Source organism: Grampus griseus, assembly GCF_964374135.1.
Source record: "Grampus griseus genome assembly, chromosome: 5".
Taxonomy (NCBI): domain Eukaryota; kingdom Metazoa; phylum Chordata; class Mammalia; order Artiodactyla; family Delphinidae; genus Grampus; species Grampus griseus.
The window spans coordinates 74,343,523-74,366,199 of NC_138998.1; the positions used below are offsets into that span (position 1 = coordinate 74,343,523).

General features: G+C 48.5%; 1 protein-coding gene across 12 annotated transcripts in view; it reads right to left on the reverse strand.

Moving 5' to 3' along the window:
- The window catches only part of KALRN (kalirin RhoGEF kinase), a gene marked incomplete at both ends in the record, with an annotated part of 639,791 nt that overhangs the window by 409,487 nt on the left and 207,627 nt on the right, over positions 1-22,677 (reverse strand). For all 12 annotated transcript variants that reach the window (XM_082654652.1, XM_082654658.1, XM_082654657.1 and 9 more), the window contains 2 exons: positions 10,005-10,517; positions 13,893-14,085. In XM_082654652.1, coding sequence (XP_082510778.1) covers positions 10,005-10,517; positions 13,893-14,085 — 706 coding nt within the window. The remainder of the gene's footprint in view (positions 1-10,004; positions 10,518-13,892; positions 14,086-22,677) is intronic.

Below are 22,677 nucleotides of genomic sequence, written 5' to 3' on the forward strand. Positions count from 1 at the left end.
TTCAGTAGGCAGATGGGAGGGAGCTCGGTGCAAACATAGGTGCGAGAAGATGAGCCTGTGCAAAGCACACAAGAGGATGTCCTGGGGTGGGGGCTGAATGCCCAAGTCCAGTCTCACTCTCCATTCTAGGTCCTTCTGGTTTGCACCTCCTTGGACACCTCGTGACAAGGGGTGCCCCAGGGAAATATTTAGGATAAGACAAGTGCCACTCTGAGGTGGGATCAGTCAGTCCACCTGTTCTGTGTGGAGGAAACCAACATCCTTTTTTCTTTATACCAAGAAAGGGCAAGAATCCAGCTTTCCTCTGGTCCCTGGTTACTCAGGGAGAGGTGTGACTAGATTTCTGACCCCTTCCTGTGACTCCAGGTAATCGACATGGCATGGACATCACCCTCCTACACTCCTCCCCATGCAGCCTGAGCTCCAGCCATACTAGCCAGTAGATGTTTCCAGAACCCACCCTATACCCCTGAGGCTGCCATGCCTTTGTTCATCTTCTTCCCTGCACCCCAACCTGGCCTGAAGTTTTCCCCTTCTGTGGTTCCCACAGCAGTGATAGGTTCTTTGGCCAACTTTCCCCATGTAGCAGCTGTCTGTCAGTGCCCGCCCCTCCACTGCTCCAGTGTGGCAAGGCCCGACTCCACCTCATCTTCCAACTGCCCGTTCCCAGTACAGTATCCGGCACTTATTTAATTGGCTTGTCTTCAGCAAGTGTTCTAAGATCATGCCAAGGGCACTCGCTTCTAATTTCCTTTTCCTTCTACTAGTTTCTCCAGGCACCAGGGCCCTATCTCACCTCCCTGCTCTGCTGCCACATACTGCCCACTGTCTGCTCCAGTACCCTTGCTGTGGACGACCCTGTACTCTCCGCCCTTCCTCCCAGGCCCTGCAACAAAAGCCTCCCCACGCCTCTCTTCCACTCCGGATCCCTTCTATCTACATGGCCCAGCTCTAGCTGGTCTCTACAAACCTACCATCTGCTGAGCACCTACCGGCTCCCGGCATACTAGATGCTTTGTACACATCTTCTATAACCCATACGAGAATCCTAAGGCATGTATTAAAATCTACATTTTACAGCTAAAGAAACTGCTCAGAGAGGGTGAACTGGCCACAGAGAGTTAATCAGCTAGCGAGTGCCTACGGTGGGATTCAAACCCAAGTGTCTGTGATTGTAGAGGCAGTGCTCTTTCTAGAAGCCTTGGCTGGGTCTTCTGGCCTGTGCTCTCTGTCCTCAGTGGGAAGCCTGAGCCACACAAGGAACCAGCCAAGGAAGGAAGCAGGACCAGAAAAGGGAAGCAAAGCAAGCAGTTCTGACAGTGGATGCACCCTAGAAGGCTGGGGTGACACAGGCTGGAGGAGCTCAAGGGCGCGGAGAAGAGGGTCCCAGACGGGAGAGGAAGCGGAAGAGGTGCAGCAGGGAGGACAGAAGGTGAAGAGAAGGAGGGAAAGGGGGTTCTTCAAAGTAAAATGCCTGGGAAGAAATCTTGAAAAATTTCCCTACCCAAAACAGAGATGCATTTTGTTTTTCACTTTATAAATTGTACCTGAACGTCTTTCAATTCTTCAAAAAGGGTGCTTAAGACATTTCTCCCACTTCCCCTACTGGGGCAGAGCTGACATGTTTTGTTTTTTCTTCGACCACCTCCCCACTCTCTCCCCCGCCACACTAGACTCCCAACACTAATCCCTGCCCAGCAAGAAATAAAGACCTTGATATCCAACCAGGTTCTAACCACTGCAGTGGTTACTATTTCTTAGCCATCTTTTTCTTACAAGGATCGGGAATCACATCAATGCTGAACCTGATTTTCCTTACACTCGCCCACATTATTCCCCCATCCAGTGCTTGGGTTGGGTGCAGGTCAGCACCTAGCAGAGGACCTGACATAGAGCAGACGCTCAATGTCTGTGGACAAAGGAATGAATCAACGAATGTTTCTCTGTCACTTCTCCCTGTGCCTCATACAACTTCTCTGATCAGGATCCTTCTTTCCTAGCTCACTTAAGTTGCTGCAGACAGAATCAGGGTGACAACCTGGATTCTGGAAAGTACTGTAAACATAGTGTCCGTGTTCTCGGTTCCAAAGGGTCACTATGGGGTGCATAGTGCTATGGGGTCCACACATAAGTAGAAGCCACCTAACGACAATTCAGGCCCCTTCCGGCCCTCGTAAGGGACCTGGGAGGGAGCCAAGGCTGCCGTGCCCAGCGTTCCTGCCACTCCTTGCTCCGCTCTGCTCTCCACACCCACTTCTCATGCAGGCCTGGCGACTGCAGCAGACACGGGGGCTCAACACGCAGCAGAGGGAAGGAAGGAGAGGGAGAAAGGATGTAAGGAGGAGAAAAACAGCTTCGGGAAAAAACACGCACACATGCAGCCTGCAGAACATTGTGACTTGGATTATTTTTGGAATCTAATGTTTCTAATGTTCAAGGGGAGGAAATGAGAAAAAGCAAGTAGAGATTCCCAGGACCGGCAGGCTGGAAATAATACAGGACACTGTGTCCTCTGTTGGGCGGGACACAGACACACTTCCTCGCCCTGAGCCCAGTCAGCAGGGGGGTGGTGGGCAGTGGTTTAGGCCTCAGTAGGAGGAGGGACGCAGGAGCAAGGGGTACCGGGAGCCCTTCTCCAAAAACAGCAGGAAATTACAAACCACTCAGTAGACCTTGCCCCGAAGGTCGTAGTTCTTGGAAGCCTCCCTCCCTACACCGAGGGCTCAGGAAAAGGAATCACAGAGACTTGTCAGCACGCCCCCGAGAGGCCCAAAGTGTTTGCCCTCTTACCACAGCGTCAGTAAGGACACAGGTCAGGTGACCACTAGCCTCCACTCCACCCCAGCCCCTCTGGCCGCCGCCTCCCAGGTCGCTGGCATACGTACCCTTTCTCCTGCAGGGCCGGGGTAAGGTAAGGCTGTGTGCGTGCGTGTGTGTGTGCGTGTGCGTGTGCGTGTGCGTGTGTGTGTGTGTGTGTGTTGTGGGAGGGGAAGGAGCCCCAGCCTCAGAGCAGAGGGCCCACCTTTCCACTGCCTACCTGGCTCTATCCCAGGCACGCCTCCCAACCTCACCAAATCTCAGCTTTCCCATGTAAAATGATGCTCACATTCACGCCCTGCACAAAGTAGACGGGAGACCAAACGAGGAACCACTGACTGGGTGACTCTGGGTGGGTCTCTGCTCTGGGTCAAAGTTTTCTACGTAAAAGGAAGGGCTAGACCAGAAAATCTCTAAGGTCAGGGGCGTGAGAACGCTTTAAACACTGACATTCCAAAAACGATTTCGTATTATAACGACTACAATGGTGCTTCAGCTTGACAAATGACACCGCTGGCTCGAGGGGCGTGCGGCTTGGAGAGGGGGCCGAGAGAAGAGGCAGTGGGCCAGGTGCGGGGCAGGGAGGAGGGCAGTGCACTCCCTTCACACGGCCCCGCTGGTTCTTGTCACCCCAGGCAGAAGGAGACTTAGGGTCCTGCTTTGGGCCCTGGGGAGTGATCAGAGCTGTTTATACCTCAGAGGGAAAGGGCAGGAAACAGCAGTGGATACTCTGTCCAGTGACAGGGCATCCTGGCGATGTCCTAAATTGCTCATACGGTTAACAGGACACACACAGCAAACACAATAAGCACGTAACAGTGCAGGGCCCTGCTGCCTACCATGATGCTCTTCACCCCGTGGGCCCCATATTCGTATTTTCTCAGGGTGACTAACATGAAAGTAACATTATTTTGTTCGCACAGACCTCCAAGGATATCAAAATGCACAGACATATTTCTTGGATGGACTGTAGGAGTGCTTCTGGCCTCAAGCTTGTAAGAGAATAAGACAAATATGTTCTTTGCTATAATGCAGAGCAGGAGGTGAAAAGTGTCTTAGATGTAGCAGGTGATCACATCCCCCTGGGGAGAACTGCTTTCCTCTGTGGCTGCTTCAAGGACAGACACCGTTTTTCCAGAGAACTTTCCATGTGGCGGCTCTCCCAACCCTGACCCATCAGATATGATCCCAGTTTGACCTGCGTGCTCCTGTCTTTTGCCTCACCCAGGGGCACCACACAATCTAGTGATCTTGGGAGACCCCATGAACCGACATCGTAATTGCCAACTTCTGTCAAAACTCGATTCTTAACTTTATTCCATTAGGGATCACTGAAAATTATTTGGAGCAAGTTCATTTGGAAGGTAGCATGGATCACGCTCTGCGAGGTCTCAGAGGGGGGTGCCAGATGACTGAGGAGTAAATCAGGACTGAAACAGCACAGGGAGCAGGAGGGGAAGCCAAGGTCTAGGGAGCAGCGATGCTGGGCCAGGCAGGGGGCCAGCACCTCCACCCACATCATCCCATCTAATTCTCCTAACAACCCTGGGCAGCAGCTTGGGCTTTTTTTTTTTTAAGCAGGAAAAGAACTCAACAGATTACGGTTCTATTTGCTGAGAAAAGTTTCTTATTTTCCATCATCCCCCAAGGCAACAACCCTGAAGAGAGAAGAGCCAACTGTAGATATACAGGGGAGAATGAATAGCAAAAAAGGCGAAAATTCCTCTAGAGCTGTTCAGCTGTAAAAGGGCTGAGACACCATGGAGTGTGGCAAGTCTCCAAGGAGAGGGAGAGGCAGGCACATTTGGCTTGGGGGGATGGGGGTCTTTATCGAACTCCTCTGGGGATTCTGATACACCCCCTTACAAGCCTATTCTCAACCACTACCAAGCCCCCACCACCATGACCACACGCACACGCTGCCACCCCACCTCCCCCACTGAGACACATTTTCACAGACAGAGAGGATTGACGTGAGAACAGTGCCCTGTGGAATCAGGAAAAAGTCGAAAGACACCGAGCTAGCCCAAACTCTTCCTCTTTGTTTTGTTGGGAACATAATTGGGGGTCAGAGGTTGAAGATGTGACTGCAGTCTCCCAAGTGGTAAGCGGCACCCCAGGACACATCTGAACCCCCATTCACACAGCTCCATTTCAGCACGGACACGGCACCTGTGGGTGTGAACAGACTTTCACCATGCAAGGATGAATATGCAGGAAGACATTTATAATTAGGTTGTCCACAAACGTATGGACACTAAGGGGGGAAAGCGGGGGACGGGGGGCGGGGGTGGTGGCGGTGGGATGAACTGGGAGATTGGGATTGACAGATATGCACTAATATGTATAAAACGGATAACTAATAAGAACCTGTGGTATAAAAAAATAATAAAACAAAATTAAAAAAATAAAATAAAATTAGGTTCTCCAAAGGGAGCTTTCCCACAGGTGGCGTGGTGAGGACAGCCATCAAGGCCAGGGCCCTCTAAGCCAATGAGAGGTTCTCATCTGGGCAGGTACCTTGGTCACAGAGGAGGTGGGCACCTAGATAGCCTCCCAAGTGTGGTGCTAAAGATCTTGCCTTGGATGTGTGCCACATGAAACAAGCACAACATGCTGTATAAACTGATGATAAGCATAATTCCAATACTGGAAACCCACTGGATAGCTGTGTTCATTCTTTCACAGGGGCTTCTCTTACAGGAAGTGGGACTATACTCTCTCTTTCCAGAAGGGCTTTGGGCAAGATTAGAGGGACTCCCAGGTAAACACCAGTACAGCCTCCTTTATTCAGAAGCGAAGTAGACAAATGTTCCTCCATCAGTTAAGTCTAGTTATGCCCAGAGCCCTTCTAAGCACTTCTCCTTCCCTACAAAGACTGGAAGACTGTGGGCCTCCCCCAGTTAGAAGGCGGATGGTGCGGCAGCTTTGGTACCTTCTGATACTTATGATTGGCATTGGCACATAGATGGGCAGCAGGAGGTCACAACGGCCGGCATCAGGATGACAAGGCTGGGTTTCCTACAGCGCATGGGAGGTAAACTTTTACATCTCAAGGTCTCTTCCAGTTCTACCATCCTAAGATGTGCCCCAGGCACCCAGGAAGGGGGAGGAAGCTAGGGAAGACCCTCCACTGAGCAGCACCCATCCTTTCCTTTTCCAAGGGGCCATCTACAACGAGTCTACTTAATGATGCTTAACACCACAAACTGCCCCCTAATGGGAAAGAGGCCTCCCTTCTCTCCTGTAATGGGATGTGACTGCAGGGCAGACACCTTCATCACACAGGGTCCACTGCAGCACTGCGGGCAACTGGCTGTGAAATGGAGCTGCAAAGAGAGCCATAATCTGCGCCTGACTAATGAGGAGGGACTGGCCTGCGTTCTGTGAACACAGTGGAGGACAGGCCCATTAGTTACAGACCAGAGGGCACAGGGCACAGGGCCCAGGGCCCAGGCAGCGGTGCACATCTTCCAACAAAGTGCATTGTGCGTTACTTGAATAACCTCTGAATTACCCAGCCCTCCCACAAATCGCTCATTAAGGCTTTCCTGTCATTCCTGAGCTGCAATATTCCCCTTCTCTGAAAACTCCCTAAGCACAGAGGCTGTGCCTAGGACAGCGAGGTGCACACAGCAGACATAAGTAATAATAAATAGGACTTGATGACAACGTGCTGCTCCAAGACAGAAACTCTGGCTCACTCATCTTTATCCAAGTGCCTTGTTTTGGGCTCATGACAGCTGCTCAGCAGAAGTTTATTAAATGAATGGGTGGCCTGCTTTATGAATTAGCTGCAAAACAGCGTCCCTCCTCCCTAAATGTTTAATTGGGAGAGAGAAAGGCTCCTTCCCCGCCACCCCCAAGATGAGGGATGCATGCATAGGGTCATTGCGGAGGTCAGGGGAAGGTGGGGAGGGATTGTTTCACTTCCCAAGGCCAGCTGGTAAATGGGGAGCACTGACCATTATTTAAGGCCTGGGAAAGAAGCTGTCACCCACAGGGCCAGAGGGGAGACGCTGTGCCCACCCCTTTACAAAAATAGAAGCTGGGTGATCATCAGACTCCTCCAATTGCCAAGAGCTTCCCAGATCTGGAATTAAAGGCCTCCGACAAGCCTCCCACCAGAGAGGAGGCTAAGACGTGGCTCATGCGGGAACTATTTCCTCAGGCCCTTGTTTAGATGAGGATATGCACACACGACTCTTACCCAAGCCACCACCCTCCTCACCCCCTTTCCAAAACACCAAATAAGTCAAGGGCTGAGGCACTTAGCTCTGCACAGATATTTTAAATTAATCTTGAAGCAATTTAAAAGGACTGTTTTCCTCCCCTGCCCCTCACCCAGCACATTTCTGTGGCAGCCGGGTCAAGCCTGAGCAGCATTTTCGCCACTGACTCAATACCGAAATATTCCTGGGCTGCCCTCTTCCCATCGGCCTTTTACTCCCTCTGTTTTGTTTTAGATATTCTCTCCCCCACCCCTCCCCCTCTACACACGCGCACGCACACACACACACACGTGCACAAACACACATGCACATACACGTCTTTTTAAGGTATGAGCACAGATCCTAACTTACAGTCCATGCGCAGAATTCAGGGATCATGGATTCGAACAGGGAAAAAATATGCCTTTATTTTTACTCACCTCTAACTAAAATAGAGCATCCTCTTCAATTATGAACAGAGGCAACAAACTTCATTAATGTTACCAATACTTGGGCCTCTGACATCAATAGAAACACACACATTCTCATATCATATCAGGGCTGTTTGTCCTGAAATGTCAGTTACGGTCATCACTACTTCAAAATTATGGTAGTTATAAGACTTCAAGTCCATCTTGTTGTTTAACATGTTCCTAAAGAAGTACATATGTTGCTATACTTAAAAATTTTAATAACTGTACTTCAAAAATTATTTTCCAAGCCTGTATGTTATTTTGTACATTTACAAATATTATTCTGAGAAGGGGTCCATAGGCTTCACCAGACCAAAGGGGTCCAGAGCACAGAAAGGTTAAGGGCCCCTGCTGTCATATGAGCGTTAGAAGATGGGATCTGAGATTTTCCCTAGAGTCATCATGGGCCAGGGGACTCAGGGGCTAACCAGCAGCATTCAGTGGTAGCGTGAGGCAGACCCTAGGAGTGGTGGCATAGGGTTATTGGATAAGAGCTTGGGTGGGCTTTGGAGACAGACAAAATACTGGCTCTGTTCAACTTGGGCAAGTCGTTTCATCTCTCTGAGTTTCCATTTCCTCCACTGTGAATTAGGAATAATAATATACCATACAATTCTCACGAGCATGAATTGAGAGGATATATGTGTGGCAACAACTACTGCTTGGCTGGCTGGCACTTGGCTGACTCTAGGTCAGCCTTCCCTACCTTGGGGCTTCTGGGGCTAAGGTATGTTATGTTGTTTTGTGTTGTTTTGTTTTGTTTTGTTTTGTTTTGGAGATGGGCACTGTCTGTGCCCTACGTTGGCTTCCCATTTCCTGAACTTGAAGGATGCAGTGAAGCGCCTCAAACTCAGACACATCTAGGCAGACCTAAGTCCCCTACCTCCTCTTCTGTCCCGGCTCACTGAAACAGGCACTCAGGCCAGGATGCAAAGCAGATCTCCCGCCGCAGAGCAGAAGAGACCTCAAGTGAAAAAGAAATGTTCCAAACCCTTCCAACATTGGTCACAAGAGCCAAAGTACCTGCCTCTGGGTCTGCAGAGCAGCTGGCTCCTGACCTGGTGTCTCTCCTAACTTGGATATGAGATGGGGATTCTGTAGTCCAAGTGCCCGCAACCCCAAATCCAGGCCAGGCCAGGGTCAGACCCAGGCTGCCCGGCCACTGGGCAAACAGCCCTCAGGAAGGCCAGAGGAAACCTTGCAGCCCCTAAAGTTGTGCAAAAACTCCTTTACATGCATGTCTCTTCCAAACTCTGGCTTAAATGATATTCAAAAGTTCTGTTGTAGAAAGGGGCCATGTACTCTTTTAAAATTATACCTATTGATTTTCATGTGATTATAAATGATAAAAGATTGGAAAGCACAGAAAATTTATGCAGAGAGATTAAAATCAAGCATAAGCCTTGCCCCTAGAAATCAAAACTATTAATATTGTGGTGAATTTTCTTCCAGCTATACTTATGCTAGCACACTTACATAAACTGGGATCATAATTATATCATTTTATATCCCGATTTCATCACTTAAACTACCTAGAGACATTTTCAACATGGGCTCTTAAAAGACACAAAACCATTATATCAGACGCTGTCTGTAAAACTCACAGGTTACTGAGAGTCATGGTATTCCTACGAGTGGTATTGTGCATTTAAATGTGTTATTCTCAGAAAACTGGTAGGAGAGCCCCTTTCACTCTTCTTAAAGTGCATGTAACAGTAAACTCTCTTCTTTAGCTTGGAGAGCATCTAGAGAAGATACATTTGCATTCTCAGCAAAGAGGCACTGTATGGTATTTTCCTTTTTCACTTTCTCATATCTCCCTGATAAGGGGAAAGCTTTGAAAATTCACTGCTGGAAAAATATCTTGCTCGACAAAGTGTGCAGCAGCTGAGGGAAAACCTCCAGAAAGAAGTGGTATGGCAGGAAGAGAGCCCTGGACTTCAAATGGAAGACAGCTGGATTCCTGTGTCAAGTCTGCCATTGTGGCCCTGAGATCAAATAACACCCACCACCAGCCACCTCAAAGGACCAAAGGGCTGCGTAGACTAAATAAGACTGTATGCGAAAGTGCTTTGTCAATAGTCAAATACACTGCAGGGCAGTACCCGCTAAGTCATGTTGTTGTGGCTGGTAACAGCATTGTCACTCCTGTTGCTCAGCCGGCTTGAACTACGCACGGCACGCCCTGAGAGGGGCAGTGTCCAATAGTGCAAAAGCGTGGACTCTGCAGCCATGCTGCACCTCCTAGTTTGGCCGAGTTATTTAGCCTCTCAGTTTCTTCATCTGTAAAATGGGATGATGATAATACACCTACTTCATAGGACTCTTGCCAGATTAAAATAAGTTAATTTACACAAGGTGCACAGAACAATCCCTGGCACATAATAAACACTCCACAAGAGGAGCTTTAAAAGGTTGGACTAGCAGTCTCCGTCATTCTCCCTAGAAAGCTACGTATGCCCCCCACCCCAGCCCTGCTCAGGTTTGGCCAGCACCCTCCTACCTTTTCAGCATCCTGCTCGAAGAGCCGCAGCTGGAAGCACTGGTCCAGTTTGAGCTTGCGCACGTGCCACATCTGGTGCAGGTGCTGCCGGGTGGAGTGCAGCTTGTCCAGGAGGCTGGTGATCTTGGGCACCAGGCTCTGGAAGTCGGCGCTGCCCGGGATGCAGTTGCGCCCTGAGAAGCCGTCGCTGCAGCGGATGCACTGCAGCAGCCGCTGCCCCTCCCGGTCCAGCTCCTCCACAGGGGCCTTGAGCACCTTCTTCTTGAGCTGTGTGTGCTCGTCGATGAGCCGCCGCGAGCCCTCCACGTCCACGGGGAACTCCTTGCGGGCCAGCATCTCCTGCAGGTCCTCGAGGCGCGACAGCAGATGCACGGCACTGTTGAAGAACTCCTCCAGGGAGAGCCGCAGCTCGATCCACTCCTCGTGGTTATAGTCCAGGGAGCCGTCAAACTCCTCTGTCAGCTGGGAGGGGTCCACCAGCTTCGTGAGGCCCTCCACGGACACCATGCTCGTCTGGATGGGCAGACACAGAGAGGGAGACTCAGTGATGCTGCGGCAAGTCAGGGGAAGACCCCAGGGCAGCCGTAGGCAGAAGAGAGAAAGTCAAGGGGAAAGGCCAAGATAAGTCCATATAATAATGACCACAGCCTGCCTGGGAAAGGGCAAATGGGAGAGCAGGCAGCCCCCTGGTCAGCTAAGATTGGCAGTTTCAAAAGACCGGCTTACTGGTTCAAAGAGCCTCTCCGCCTGCTCACCATTTGCCATTGAAGGGAAGACTGCCTTTATGTTCCTACTGCTCTCATCTTCCTCCTTCCCATCCCCAAGTCTGCCACAACACGGCTCAGGATGCTAGAATCAGAAGCTGGAAGAACAGACTGAATCTAATTTTAGGGGGTCTAGTTCTCAATAGCTTTAAAACCTAGGATATCCTCATGGTTGGATTAAGCAGTGTGGGTCAGTCTTGGGCTGCAAGGGTCTCAGAGGCGATCTTCCTGCCTCTTCCCACAAGCAGATGCCCTTCTCTGATGCAGTGAACTCGGGTGGCTCGGGGGACAGGGAGTCTCTCTCTCTTGGAGAGCAGAGTGGAGAATGTTTGTCTCCAGGACACAGAGCAGCAAATGACGGCACAGGCAACCACCCCAACGTACCAAGAAAGATTGTTTCTTTCCTACAGGATTTCTCGATTCTCTCTGCTGGAGAAGGAGAGGCTACTAGAGAAATATCTGGATTCGGGGTCCAGCCCTACACTTACTAATTGTGTGAACCGGGCAAACTAAGTTCGCAGAGCCGTTGTTTCGTCCTCTGTCTAATGGAGGTAATAATGCTTTTCTCCTCGGGTTGTGCTGGAATTAAACCTGACGGTGTGTAAAGCGCCGAGGGCACCAGCATGGAGCATGTGCTCAGCCCCTGTGAGTGCTCATCAGGACGATCTGAGGGCTGCATCCTTACTGGAACCCTTAAAAGCAGTTCGTCTCCCTCTGTCTTGCTGCTCTCCGGGCATCGCCTCCTCTTCTCCCCTTTTCCTTCTATCTCCTTCCAAAGGCACAGGAAGGAGCTGCCTGTGTCTGAAACAGGGGTTCTCAAACTCATCAGAGTCCCTTGGGGAGTTTAAAAAAACACTGACGCTCAAGCCCCACCCCTAGAAACTCTGATTTAGTTGGCCTGGACTGGAGCTTGGGCAGGGGTGATTTTAAACGCTCCTAATGTGCAACCAGTGGCACAAGCCTCTGCTGATCCAGATCCCTGCAACTCAAAATGCAGCCCTCAAACCAGCAACATGGGCACCACCTGGGAGCCTGTTAGAAATGCAGGATCTCAGGCCCCACCTAGACCTTCTGGGTCAGGATCTGTTTTCAACAAGATCCCCAGGAGAATCTGCGCATTAAACCCTGAAAAGCCCTGTGTTACAGCCCTTTCCCCTTTGAATTTGGCTCAAAGTTGACCACTTCCAGGAAGTCTCCCATGATTATTCACTAACTATTCATTAAGTATCTGCCATTGAACAAGCCTGGACTCTCATCTCTGTAGCACCTACCATCTCGGTCTGCACTAAGTACTGCATCTGCTCTTTATAAAACACTACGTCATAAATATTCTTCTGAGTTGGAAGCCCCCACCTCTGTCTCCTGCTCTTCTTGTTTAGGAGGCAAAGACAAGCGTGCTCAATTTGGGGTGAAGGAGGTGCAGGGAGATGGGAAATACTGGGCAGCTAGGCTGAAGCAAAAGTTTCAAGACTTGGAAAGATTGTTTCCAGTCGCTTCAGCTAATAAATTTATAGGCCTGTTGTCACCGCTTCTGTACAAACAAACCAAAAAATACACAAAGCATTTATTTCCCTACAGGACTCCTAGCATTGGGAAGGGGTTCTGGGGGAGCATGAGAGTTAACTGTTCTTATACCAAGTCAAATTTCTCGTGTTATTTACACAGAGAACTGCTTCTCAGGTGGTCAGGTTGCTGTGCTCACAACCTTTTGGGGCCACCACCCCACACAAAGGCGCTCCCGGCCCCTGGAGACAAACATCCAGAATCAGAAGTTGCTGCTAGATTAAGAGCAGGTCTGCCTTTCCAACACACACGTACACAGGGTTCGTCCTCTTGCAGATGGGGGCCAGAGTTCCGAGAAAGGAGAACAGCTCGGATTTGGCTGGAACAAAGGTTCCTAAATCATTGATTTAATGTGTTGTCATTAAAAATTCTCAGGGGACACATATGGCCTCTAGAAAAATCAAGTTAAAAAACATGTTTTTGCTGAGTATAAAAGTAATACAAAATTGTCAAAAGAAAGTAGAAAAACATAATCCAGCCACCTCAAATAAAACACTGTTAACCATTTTCATGTATCTCTCAGTCTTCCTCTCCATATACTATACTCTTAAAAACCAACTTCAGATTATATTGCCCATACTGTTTTATAAAGTCTTTTTCTTTCATAAATTAAAAAAAAGTTGTTTATTTTATTTATTTATTTTTGGCTGTGTTGGGTCTTCGTTGCTGCGCATGGGCTTTCTCTAGTTGCAGCGAGCGGGGGCTGCTCTTCGTTGAGGTGTGCAGCCTTCTCACTGCAGTGGCTTCTCTTGTTGTGCAGCACGGGCTCTAGGCGCGCAGGCTTCAGTAGTTGTGCCATGTGGGTTCAGTATTTGTGGCGCACGGGCTTAGCTGCTCTGTGGCATGTGAGATCTTCCCAGACCAGGGCTCGAACCCGTGTCCCCAGCATTGGCAGGTGGATTCTTAACCACTGCGCCACCAGGGAAGCCCTATAACTTGTCTTTTTAAAAACAATATATCATGTGCATTTTTCAATGACACTATTGTTCTAAATATGATTTTTAATGGCTTCATAGTATTTGTGTATTAATGCTGCCCAAATTAATGGATATTTAGGATACGAACTATACATATGTGCATGTATAGACATGCATACATGTAAATATTTGTGTATACATATGTGTATATTATTGCAAAAAACACTGTGATGAATATCCTTGTAGACATTTTTTGTTTATAGTTATCATTAGTTCTTCATCTTTCTGTTTTAATTTTTATATTAAAAATATTTTCCTAGAAGGAGAATTGAGAGATCAGTGGATATAAACTCTTTTTAAGGCATTTGACCCAAATTACAAAGTTGTCCCCCAGAAACAATTGCTCTGATTTATACTCATCAGTAGTAACAGGACTGCCTAATGACTCTGTGCCCTTGGGACAATCGCAGGAGCCTCTTATTCCTTCTGAGACTCTCACTGGCAAGGCCACAGTGGCCAAGGAATCCTGAATTATCAGCCCCTGACATGTTGGGGACGGTAGGAAGGTGGAGAAGTGCAGGTGAGAAATGGGTGGGTGGCAGAAGGGGAAGGAAAACGGGAGCTAAGAGAGAGGTCGGCCTCACCTCGAAGATGAATTTGGAGCTGCCAAAGTTGGTCTTCTGTTTCTGCCAGAAGTTGTCGGGTTTGATGATGAGGGCCACATGGATCTCGGCTGGAAAGGCTTCCTGCAGCGTCTTGAGGAGGGGCTTGATGAGGTCCCACTTGGAGCCTCGCATGTCGATGATGACGGTGAAGCCACGTTTGCACACGTCCTCACTGTGGGGAGGTCAGAGGTCAGGCACGGTCACTCTGGGCCACTGAGACTTTGGAGTACACAGTCAAAAAGCATCTGGAAACCTGCATTCCTCTTTATCTGGACCAACCTTCCAACTTCACACCAGGTCTCCTGGCTGCCTTGCAATCCAACTCAAAATGTACTGCCTCAGAAAACCTTTCGAGATTAACCCCATCTGACCAAGGTCATCTGCCTTCTCCCAGCACTTAGCAAGTAACTCAGCTTTCCCTGTAGTCAATTGCACTTGTTGGGACGTTTACAGTTTCGGTATTCACTATTATGTTTGATTTTCTTTTAATTCTTGTCTCTCCCTCTTGCTCCTGGGTTGAATCATATTTTCTCCATTTGAATACAAGTTCTCTAGAGTCAGGGATGCTGCTGCCCTTAGATCTGCGATGGAAAGTCCTTGGCATGAACGCTGTCCTTCCCCGGGCCCACATCAACGGCAGCCACTGCTATGCTTTACCACTGAACCCAACCTGGGCCAAAGAATCTTTTTCAATAAAGGGGTCTAGGCCAATTCTACCAATTAATTAGAGATGGTACACAAGGTATTGATAACATCATTGTATTTAAGATGTATTACTTGTAGTTCAAATTGTATGTCAACTTTGAAAAACTCAGGTTGCCGAGCCACGCTGATTACTCTCAGATGGCCACAAGGGTGGGACTGATTAGACAGTGGATGTGGTCCCATTGTCTCATGTACTTCCATTATAAGAGTCAGGGTATAAGAAGGCACATTTCAGGAAGTTAAGACAGGGGAGACTACTCTTGAAATCAAGGCCAGATGAAGTGACAGTGACCACCTTGAAAACCAGAAACTAATCGGGCTAAGTGAATCAAGGCGTTGCGACATAACTTATTAAGTAGCAAAGTTTATTTAAACACTTGGGACTTTATAACTCCTAAGAATTGAAAGAAAAAAAAAAAAACAAAGATCAAAACAGTTATAACACCTCAATTTGGAAGAAAGTCTATGTTTTGGTAGTTAGAGGGCTTTCCTTCTATCCTTCATTTATTTAACCTGTGTATTTATTTTCTAACTCAAAATGGACTTTGGTTAATTCACATGTTTATATAAATACTGGTGTAGCATTTCCTTAGGTTGTTTGGCTTAATTTCCTATTACCCAGACTGTACTAGCTTAAAGCCCTGTGCATGTTGCATGCCCCACAGTCGTGCACCGCCACCTACCAATCGCTTATAGCTACTGGAGGTAAGGCCACAATGGGAGGATTTAGGCTACAAAAGGAAACAAAACCCTGTTTCAGGCTTCATTCTCAAATCTCAGCCAGTGATGAAAATGTCACAGACTTTTGAAGAGACCACAGCTCCTGTGATTGTGCGAATGTCTCAAGCATAAGGCAGCGTACTGGGCCTCCCAGTTACACAGGAAACTCGCCAGGTGAGGAGAGACACTCTTTCCATTTCTTCTTGTTGACACAAAGGATTAGACTCAGCAAGGCGGAAAGCTGAGCCTTTTGTTTCTCCACAAATCCTATATCCCAAAGGAAAGGAGTTACCTCTTCTCCTTCTCTGACACTTATTGAGTCAGTAAGTGGCCAGGGTCTTCCATAAATAATTCTCTCTACCTTATTGTCTGAAACCAATGTGCCTTTTTCTTAAATTACAGAATTTCTTTCCCATTATGAGAAAATACCCAGTAATTATAGAAAAGTTAGAATATTCAAAAATCTATATACGAGATACTAATGGTAGGGATTTATAATACTCAGGCCTATTTCCTTCCAGTCTTTTTTGTACATGTAATTTGTATACCATATAGTGTTCTACCTTTCACTGTAACACAGAATTTTTTCTCATGTCTAACATTTCTTTGAAACAGTTATATTTAATGACACATAGTCCATCTAACACCTACACCACAGCTTTTTTAAATCATCCTCATTATTGCTTTACAGAAGGGCACATATCTACCAGCAATGCTGAGAGTACCCACCGCCGCCCCTTTACTGTATCCTCATCAGCACTGGTCACTGAATTTTTTAAATCTTTGCCAATTTTCCAAGAAAAATATGGCATTACATTTAAATTTGCATTCCTTTGATTACTGGCTATAGCTTATTGGCCTATCAGAATTTCTTCCGTGACTTAACCTGACCATTTCTTTTACCTATTTTTCTATGGCAGTTTAATGGCTTTTCTCACTGAGCTTAGTTTCATTTAGCCTGACTCACATTTGTTGCACACGCACTTATGCCAGGCACTGCACGGTAACTGTGGGTCTTCCCTTCCCTTAGAGATGACCGACTTCCTTGCTCACCTGCTCCTCAGGCTCCATCGCTGTTACCATAATTGTACTGACATGACGAAACCCTGTCCCTAACAACAAAGAGTCACTGTTGCTACCAAGAGCTGGAGCTTGACTATCCCAGCATCTAAATGTGGTCATCAGGAATAGCTTACACTCTATTAACGAATGACTTCTGACAACTAAAAGAGAAATAAGGTACTAATTCTCTCTAGGAAGTTCTCACTAGCTCAGGAGATGGGGAAAGAGGCCCAGGGGCTGAATGCTGAGAGATAACCTAATTGGCATCTTTCTGTGAAAACAGCTCATCTACCAAGGTGCTTTCTGTGTTTGGTTTGAAACAAGGAACATAGCTGGAGGAGGGAAAAGAACTTTTCATAGCATACTTATTGTGCCAGGGATGGTGGCTGTGCACTTGACATACGTTATTTCATTTTATCCTCATGATGGATAAACCTGGCATGGTTATCACCATGTAAGAGATGATGACACTGAGGCACAGAATTTGCCTAAGGTCACATGACTGGTAAGTACCTAGCACAGAGTCAAAACCACGACCACTGACTCCAAAAGCCCAAGCTCAGGTCACTATATAATGTGACCCACCATGTTGCCACTAGGTGTGGTCTTTTTGTGACTGGGTGTGGGGTGAAGGGTCATGATGAGGGGACGAGATTAGGGAGCTCATAGGAGATGGGGGAAATTAGGGCAAAGAATCCAAGTGGATGACCTCCACTCTGCAGTCTGCACAATCACAGAAGCAAAAGAGCATGGCATATTCAGAAAGTTCAAGTAATTCACTTTGGTTTAGGCACAGGGGCGAGAGGCAGAGTGATGAGGAACTGCTGTCTGAATGCTTCAGAGAGCCCTACTCTGGGCTCCGACCCTCCTCTTGCACACCCTCCCCCCAGGGAACGAGGACACTTGACAGAAAGAGACCATGCTGCCCCCATCCTTTTCTAGACCAAGTTCCTTGTACCCGAAACCCTAAAATTCTCAGCTCAAAGGTCTTTACCTGCTTCCTTGGCCCATGTGTGCCTCTCTCCCAAGTCCAATTCCTCAAGGGTAAGGAACGCCACCAGTATGAGCACCTCGGCCTGAGGTGTGGCTAAAACATGCATGTGCGAGCCGGGAGTCCACGTGCACGCATGAGGACCCCCGCAGTGGGAGACACAGCTGGGCTGTGAGAAGGTAGGCAGAGCTCCCTGCACTGCCGAGTTCTAGCATGGAACCCAGGGGTCCAACAAACCTGAATCTGAAGCTGGCCTCCTAGGTCGCTGTGAAGGTATGTTTGTCAAGGTGGCAGGGTAGAACACATTTTATCTAACAGTTCGTTAGCTTGCTGTATTAATTTTCAATATTTAGATATAGGGTACGTGGATTTCCATTTGTACTCCTGCCCTGCCTGGGCATTGCAACGGTAGAAGCAGGGCTTCCAGAGAAGAGGCAGGAGTGGAAGCAGGCCTCAAGTCAGGACGCTCCTTGTACCATGGCAGAAGCGGTGCATTTATCCTAAGGGCAATCAGGAACCACTGAAGGGTGTCATTCAGGGATGGAACGTGAGCAAGTGATTTGGGAAGGTTACCCTGCAGCTGTGCAGAGGGAGAGTAAACCAGGGTCAAGCAGACTGAGCAGGAGAACAGAAGCAGAGAAACTTCCTCCTTTGGACTAAAATGCCTCTTAAGTGAAGTCTTCCTTGGGCCACCCGATTTATAGCTGCACTGTCACCTAGCACTCCCTACCTCCCTTCCCTGATTTATTGGTCTCTTTAGCACTTAGTACCATTCGGGTCATGTATTTTACTTATTCATTGTCCATTTTCCCTCACTGGAAAGTAACCTCGATGAGGGCAGGGCTGTTTGTACTGATTTCACTACCCAGTGCCCACAGTGCCCGGGCCAGGCTAAGACTCAATACACTGAGGAAGGAGGAGTGGTAGTTAAGGGTATGGAATTTAGAGCCAACCCTCCTCGATCTGAATCCCGGCTCCATCATTCACTTATCAAGAAACCTTAGGCAAGTTACTTTTAACCTCGGTGCTGTAAAATGTGAATAACAGTAACTACATTACAGGGTTACTTTAGAGGTTAAATTTGTTAATACCCATAAAGCACTTACAATGGTGCTGGGCACGGATCTGTACTACGTGAGCCTTAGCTGCTGGAGGAGACATAGTTGGTGTCCCCCGCAGGGCCTCTTTATTGACCACTGTGCCCAGCTCCCAGTTCCATATGTGTTGCAGCAATCAGCTTATGCCTGAGACCATGTCAGGAGACTTACCTTTGGCTGACTTACCTTTTCCAAAGGATGCCTGGGCAGTTATACCCCCGCCCCAGGGGGCCAGTGCTTCTCTTATACAGGGGTGCCCTTCCCTCAAGGCGGGGTAACTCTGAAGTGTGACTTATGCTCCAGAGGCTTCTCACTCCCCCAGTCAGCCTCCAGCTAGATTTCACCTGAGACCACAGCCTTGCTCAGTCCTGCCCCTTCCTACTCTGCTCCTCTGACTCCCTTATGGGTCTTTCCTAAAGATCATGCCCTTAGTAAATCATCTGTACCTGAATCCCTGTCTCAAGAAACAGAGCCACAGTCATACATACATACATTTCATACATATATGAAATTCTGAAGGCAATTTGAAATATAGTCTGGAGATTAAAAGAGGAATCTGGGTTGTAAATTTTGACTTGGGAGTCATACTGTGCCTGGCACATAGTAGGTGTTCAATAACACTTGCTGAATGAATAAATCCATGAACTGTGGCAGTAGATATGCACAGAAGTGGGTGAGATCACCCAGTGAAGACACGTAAGATGAAAAGAACCTTCTGAGTCCAGTATAGAACTGATGAGCATATCAATTTTAAGAGATGGGAGGAGAAAGGAGATGAGCCTGAGGAACAAATGCAGAGAAGTTAGATAAAACCGGGAGAGGAGTGGAAAAGAAATCAGGGAGGAGAGGATTTCAAGGAGGAACTACAGCGTCAAAGGACGCAGAGAGGTAGGTCATGAGCTGAGATGAGAACTATTGCGCTTGGCCGCTAAGAGGCCTTGGTCCGGCTGGTCAGGGCAGTGTCAGTGGGTGCTGGGGCAGGACATGGGTGGAGCAGGGAAGCAGTCTTCCTGGTTGGTCTCTGAGATGATGGGAGGAAGTGTCAGGATCATCAGAGGTGGCATTTGGTACACACCCTCCCCTGGCCCTGTCTCCCTGACTCCAGAAACAACCAGGGTCCACACCCTGCTCTTTGGCTGCCCCCAGCCTCCCTCTTCCCCAAGCCTCCATGCCCCCAGACCTCCCTTCATCTCACTCAGTGTGCTCACATGGGGAGCAGCCGCAGCAAACCAATTTACACTGGAACATAACTAACAGGCAGCCTTCCTTTTCCCTTTGGGTTATTTACCTTTTCAGTGATATTTCTTAGCCCAAATTAAATTTTCAGGGGCAGAATTTGCATTGTGTATGGTGAGGATTGGAGCAGCAGGCCTTCAAATCCACCTAAGGAGGGGAAAGGAGGGTGAGCGACCCTCTCTATCTCCCATGCCCCCCGATTTAGAGAGAGGCAGCCACTGCACCTTCCCCCCTGCCCCACTAGCTTCCCGACGGGGGCTTGAGACCTGGGCACCCTTGGCCAGCTTCTCACCCTCTGTGATAAATTACGGTCCCTTCCAACTGTGAACTGTTTGATGGACTCTCAGGGGCTCTCGGGCCCAGGACATAATGTATACTGAGTGACTGGATGACTGACCAGATAGTTCTTGTACTCAGCTCTATACCATTTACTCTTTTGTTCATCACGTCACTGGGGCTGTTTGCACTCAGCAAGCCCGTGCTACCTCGAAACAGCGTTTGTGCCACTTGATGCCGACGCTTCTCGCACTTTACTGACTTCATCATCACCCAGGACCCTTGTTTAAAATGATGATTTCAGCAACCCCTTTCAGATATTCTGATGAAAATCAGTCTGGGATGAGGCCCAGGAGTCTCCCTAGGTGATCCAAGGACAACACCTAGACTCTCATAGGCGTGGTTTGTGAGAGTTTAATGATACACACTTTGTCTACATCAGATGAGGACCGGCATTAATAAACAGGAGGTAGCACACAACTGTGCAGTCAGAACAGTGCTTGCCAGGTGGGCCAACAGCTTTGCTATACACAAGTCTGTCAAAAGTATTAGTGGGTTTCTCTCTCCATAGCCTCATGCTCTTTTTTTTTTTTTTTTTTTTTTTTGTGCGGTACGTGGGCTTCTTACTGCTGTGGCCTCTCCCGTTGCGGAGCACAGGCTCCGGACGCACAGGCTCAGTGGCCATGGCTCATGGGCCCAGCCGCTCCGTGGCACGTGGGATCTTCCCGGACCGGGGCACGAACCCGTGTCCCCTGCATCGGTAGGTGGACTCTCAACCACTGCGCCACCAGGGAAGCCCGCCTCATGCTCTCTTGAAGGGAGTCATTTATTGCAAGCCCAGGCTTGTGGGAGTTCTGGCCTCGAAGTGCATTTCTCTGGTTCTTTTTGCAAAGACCGAGCTCCTCCTCTGTGAGCCTAGAGAGACTTTCCCTGAAGGGCCTGGTGGCTGCCCTCCCCAATATAGCTATCTATGCTCAACCAGATGCCCGCTGGAGATCTGCCTTCCCGAGCTTCCCTGTCTGCTTCTTATCATACACCTGACCTGGCAGCCTCACTTAAACTTCCGGGCAAGTTCTGGGTGCCTCTCTGGGTCCCTGTGGATCCTGCCCACATCTGATGCCCCAGAGCCATCTCCTGACCCACTGGGCTGAGAACTCTGTGAGGATGTTCCCAGGTCAGGAGGGCCTCCATGTGGACAATGAGGAAGAGGCATGGCATCCCTGACCCTCTGCACTCCTAGCGCCGCCCCCCCCACATGCTGGCAGAGATCACAGTTTAGCAGCCCACCGTTAAACCCAGTCCCCCAAAGCGGTTTTATTAGATACAGTTGTTACTGTGGTTTATAACACTTTCAAGTGCCTGTGGAGGAAGCCTTCAGTGCCTTCATGCACATACCCACATGACCTGTCTGCTTGCTGGCCTGTGGATCTGCCTCCTCTACCTTAGCCACTGTTATTTCCCAGTCCTGTTTCACACATTAGAAGACTCAATGGCCTTAGCTCAGGGAGCAGGGATTAAGGTACCAGTGTCTCGAGCTAAAGGTTGCTCTGGGACCTGGACAGCAGGGCAGAGTACCTGTTGGTGACAACCACAGGCCAGGGCTTTACCCTGGGTTACAGGTCTGGCCTCAGGGACCCAACTACCACTTCCCTGCTCCCTCAGCTCCTCCCCAGGCTCCTGGCTCAGTGAAGCTCAGATCATCTCTCTGGATTCCATCCAGGCCACATCAGTGAACCACACTGGATACTTCCCATTATCATCTGGCTAAGGGGTCAGATTCAGAGGTCACCTTCTCCCTGGGGTCTTCCCTGATCTTCCCCTTGCCAAAACAAACAGCATATTATCCATGCCTCTATTAACATCGTGATTAGTCCTGATGTTGTGTTATGGCCTCTCATCCCTCTATGCCTGTGGGCTCGCCCACCTCAACCCCATCTTTGCCTCGGCAACTTCTACTCACAAAGCTCAACTCACATGCCTCTTCCTCCAAGGAGTCTCTCACTGACAGACCCCTGCCCCATCCCACTCCATCCCTACTGGGATAAGGGCTCTTCCCATGCACTGCCATAACCTTGTGCTTACTCTGCATGGCAGCTGTCACGTGTCGGGTAACTACAGCCAGGCTCTGGCTGATCAATTTCTGTATCCCTTACAGAGATTAATATGCCTTCATGATGAGAGCCTAGTTATGAAGGGGCTTCATAAATAATATGGTGTCATATAATAATATGACATAAATAATATGGTGTCCTATAAACATATTATCCATTAATTTATTCATCTAACAAATATTTATTGAGCACTTACTTTGTGGCTGGCCCAGTGCTAGGCACTAGCGGGAGAGATGGACACAAGACATTAGCTAGATAAAAAGAATAAATGCAAACTGTGATAAGTCTTAACAACTTATCAGGTGGTCAGGCCACTATGAGGAGATGACATATAAACAAAGACCAAAACTATGAGAAGGACCTAGTTAAGGGAACGCTGTAGAAAGAATAACGCAGGCAGAGGGAACAGCCTATGCAAAGGTCCTAAGGTGGAAAAGAGCCTGTATGGGGGCTGATTCTCCATTACAGTAAGGAAGTGGCACAGTGAAGTCATAAGCGTGCAGGAGACCAGCAGCCAGACCTGGCTCTAAATCTCAAGGAGCTCAAAACCTTAAGCTGGAGAGAAA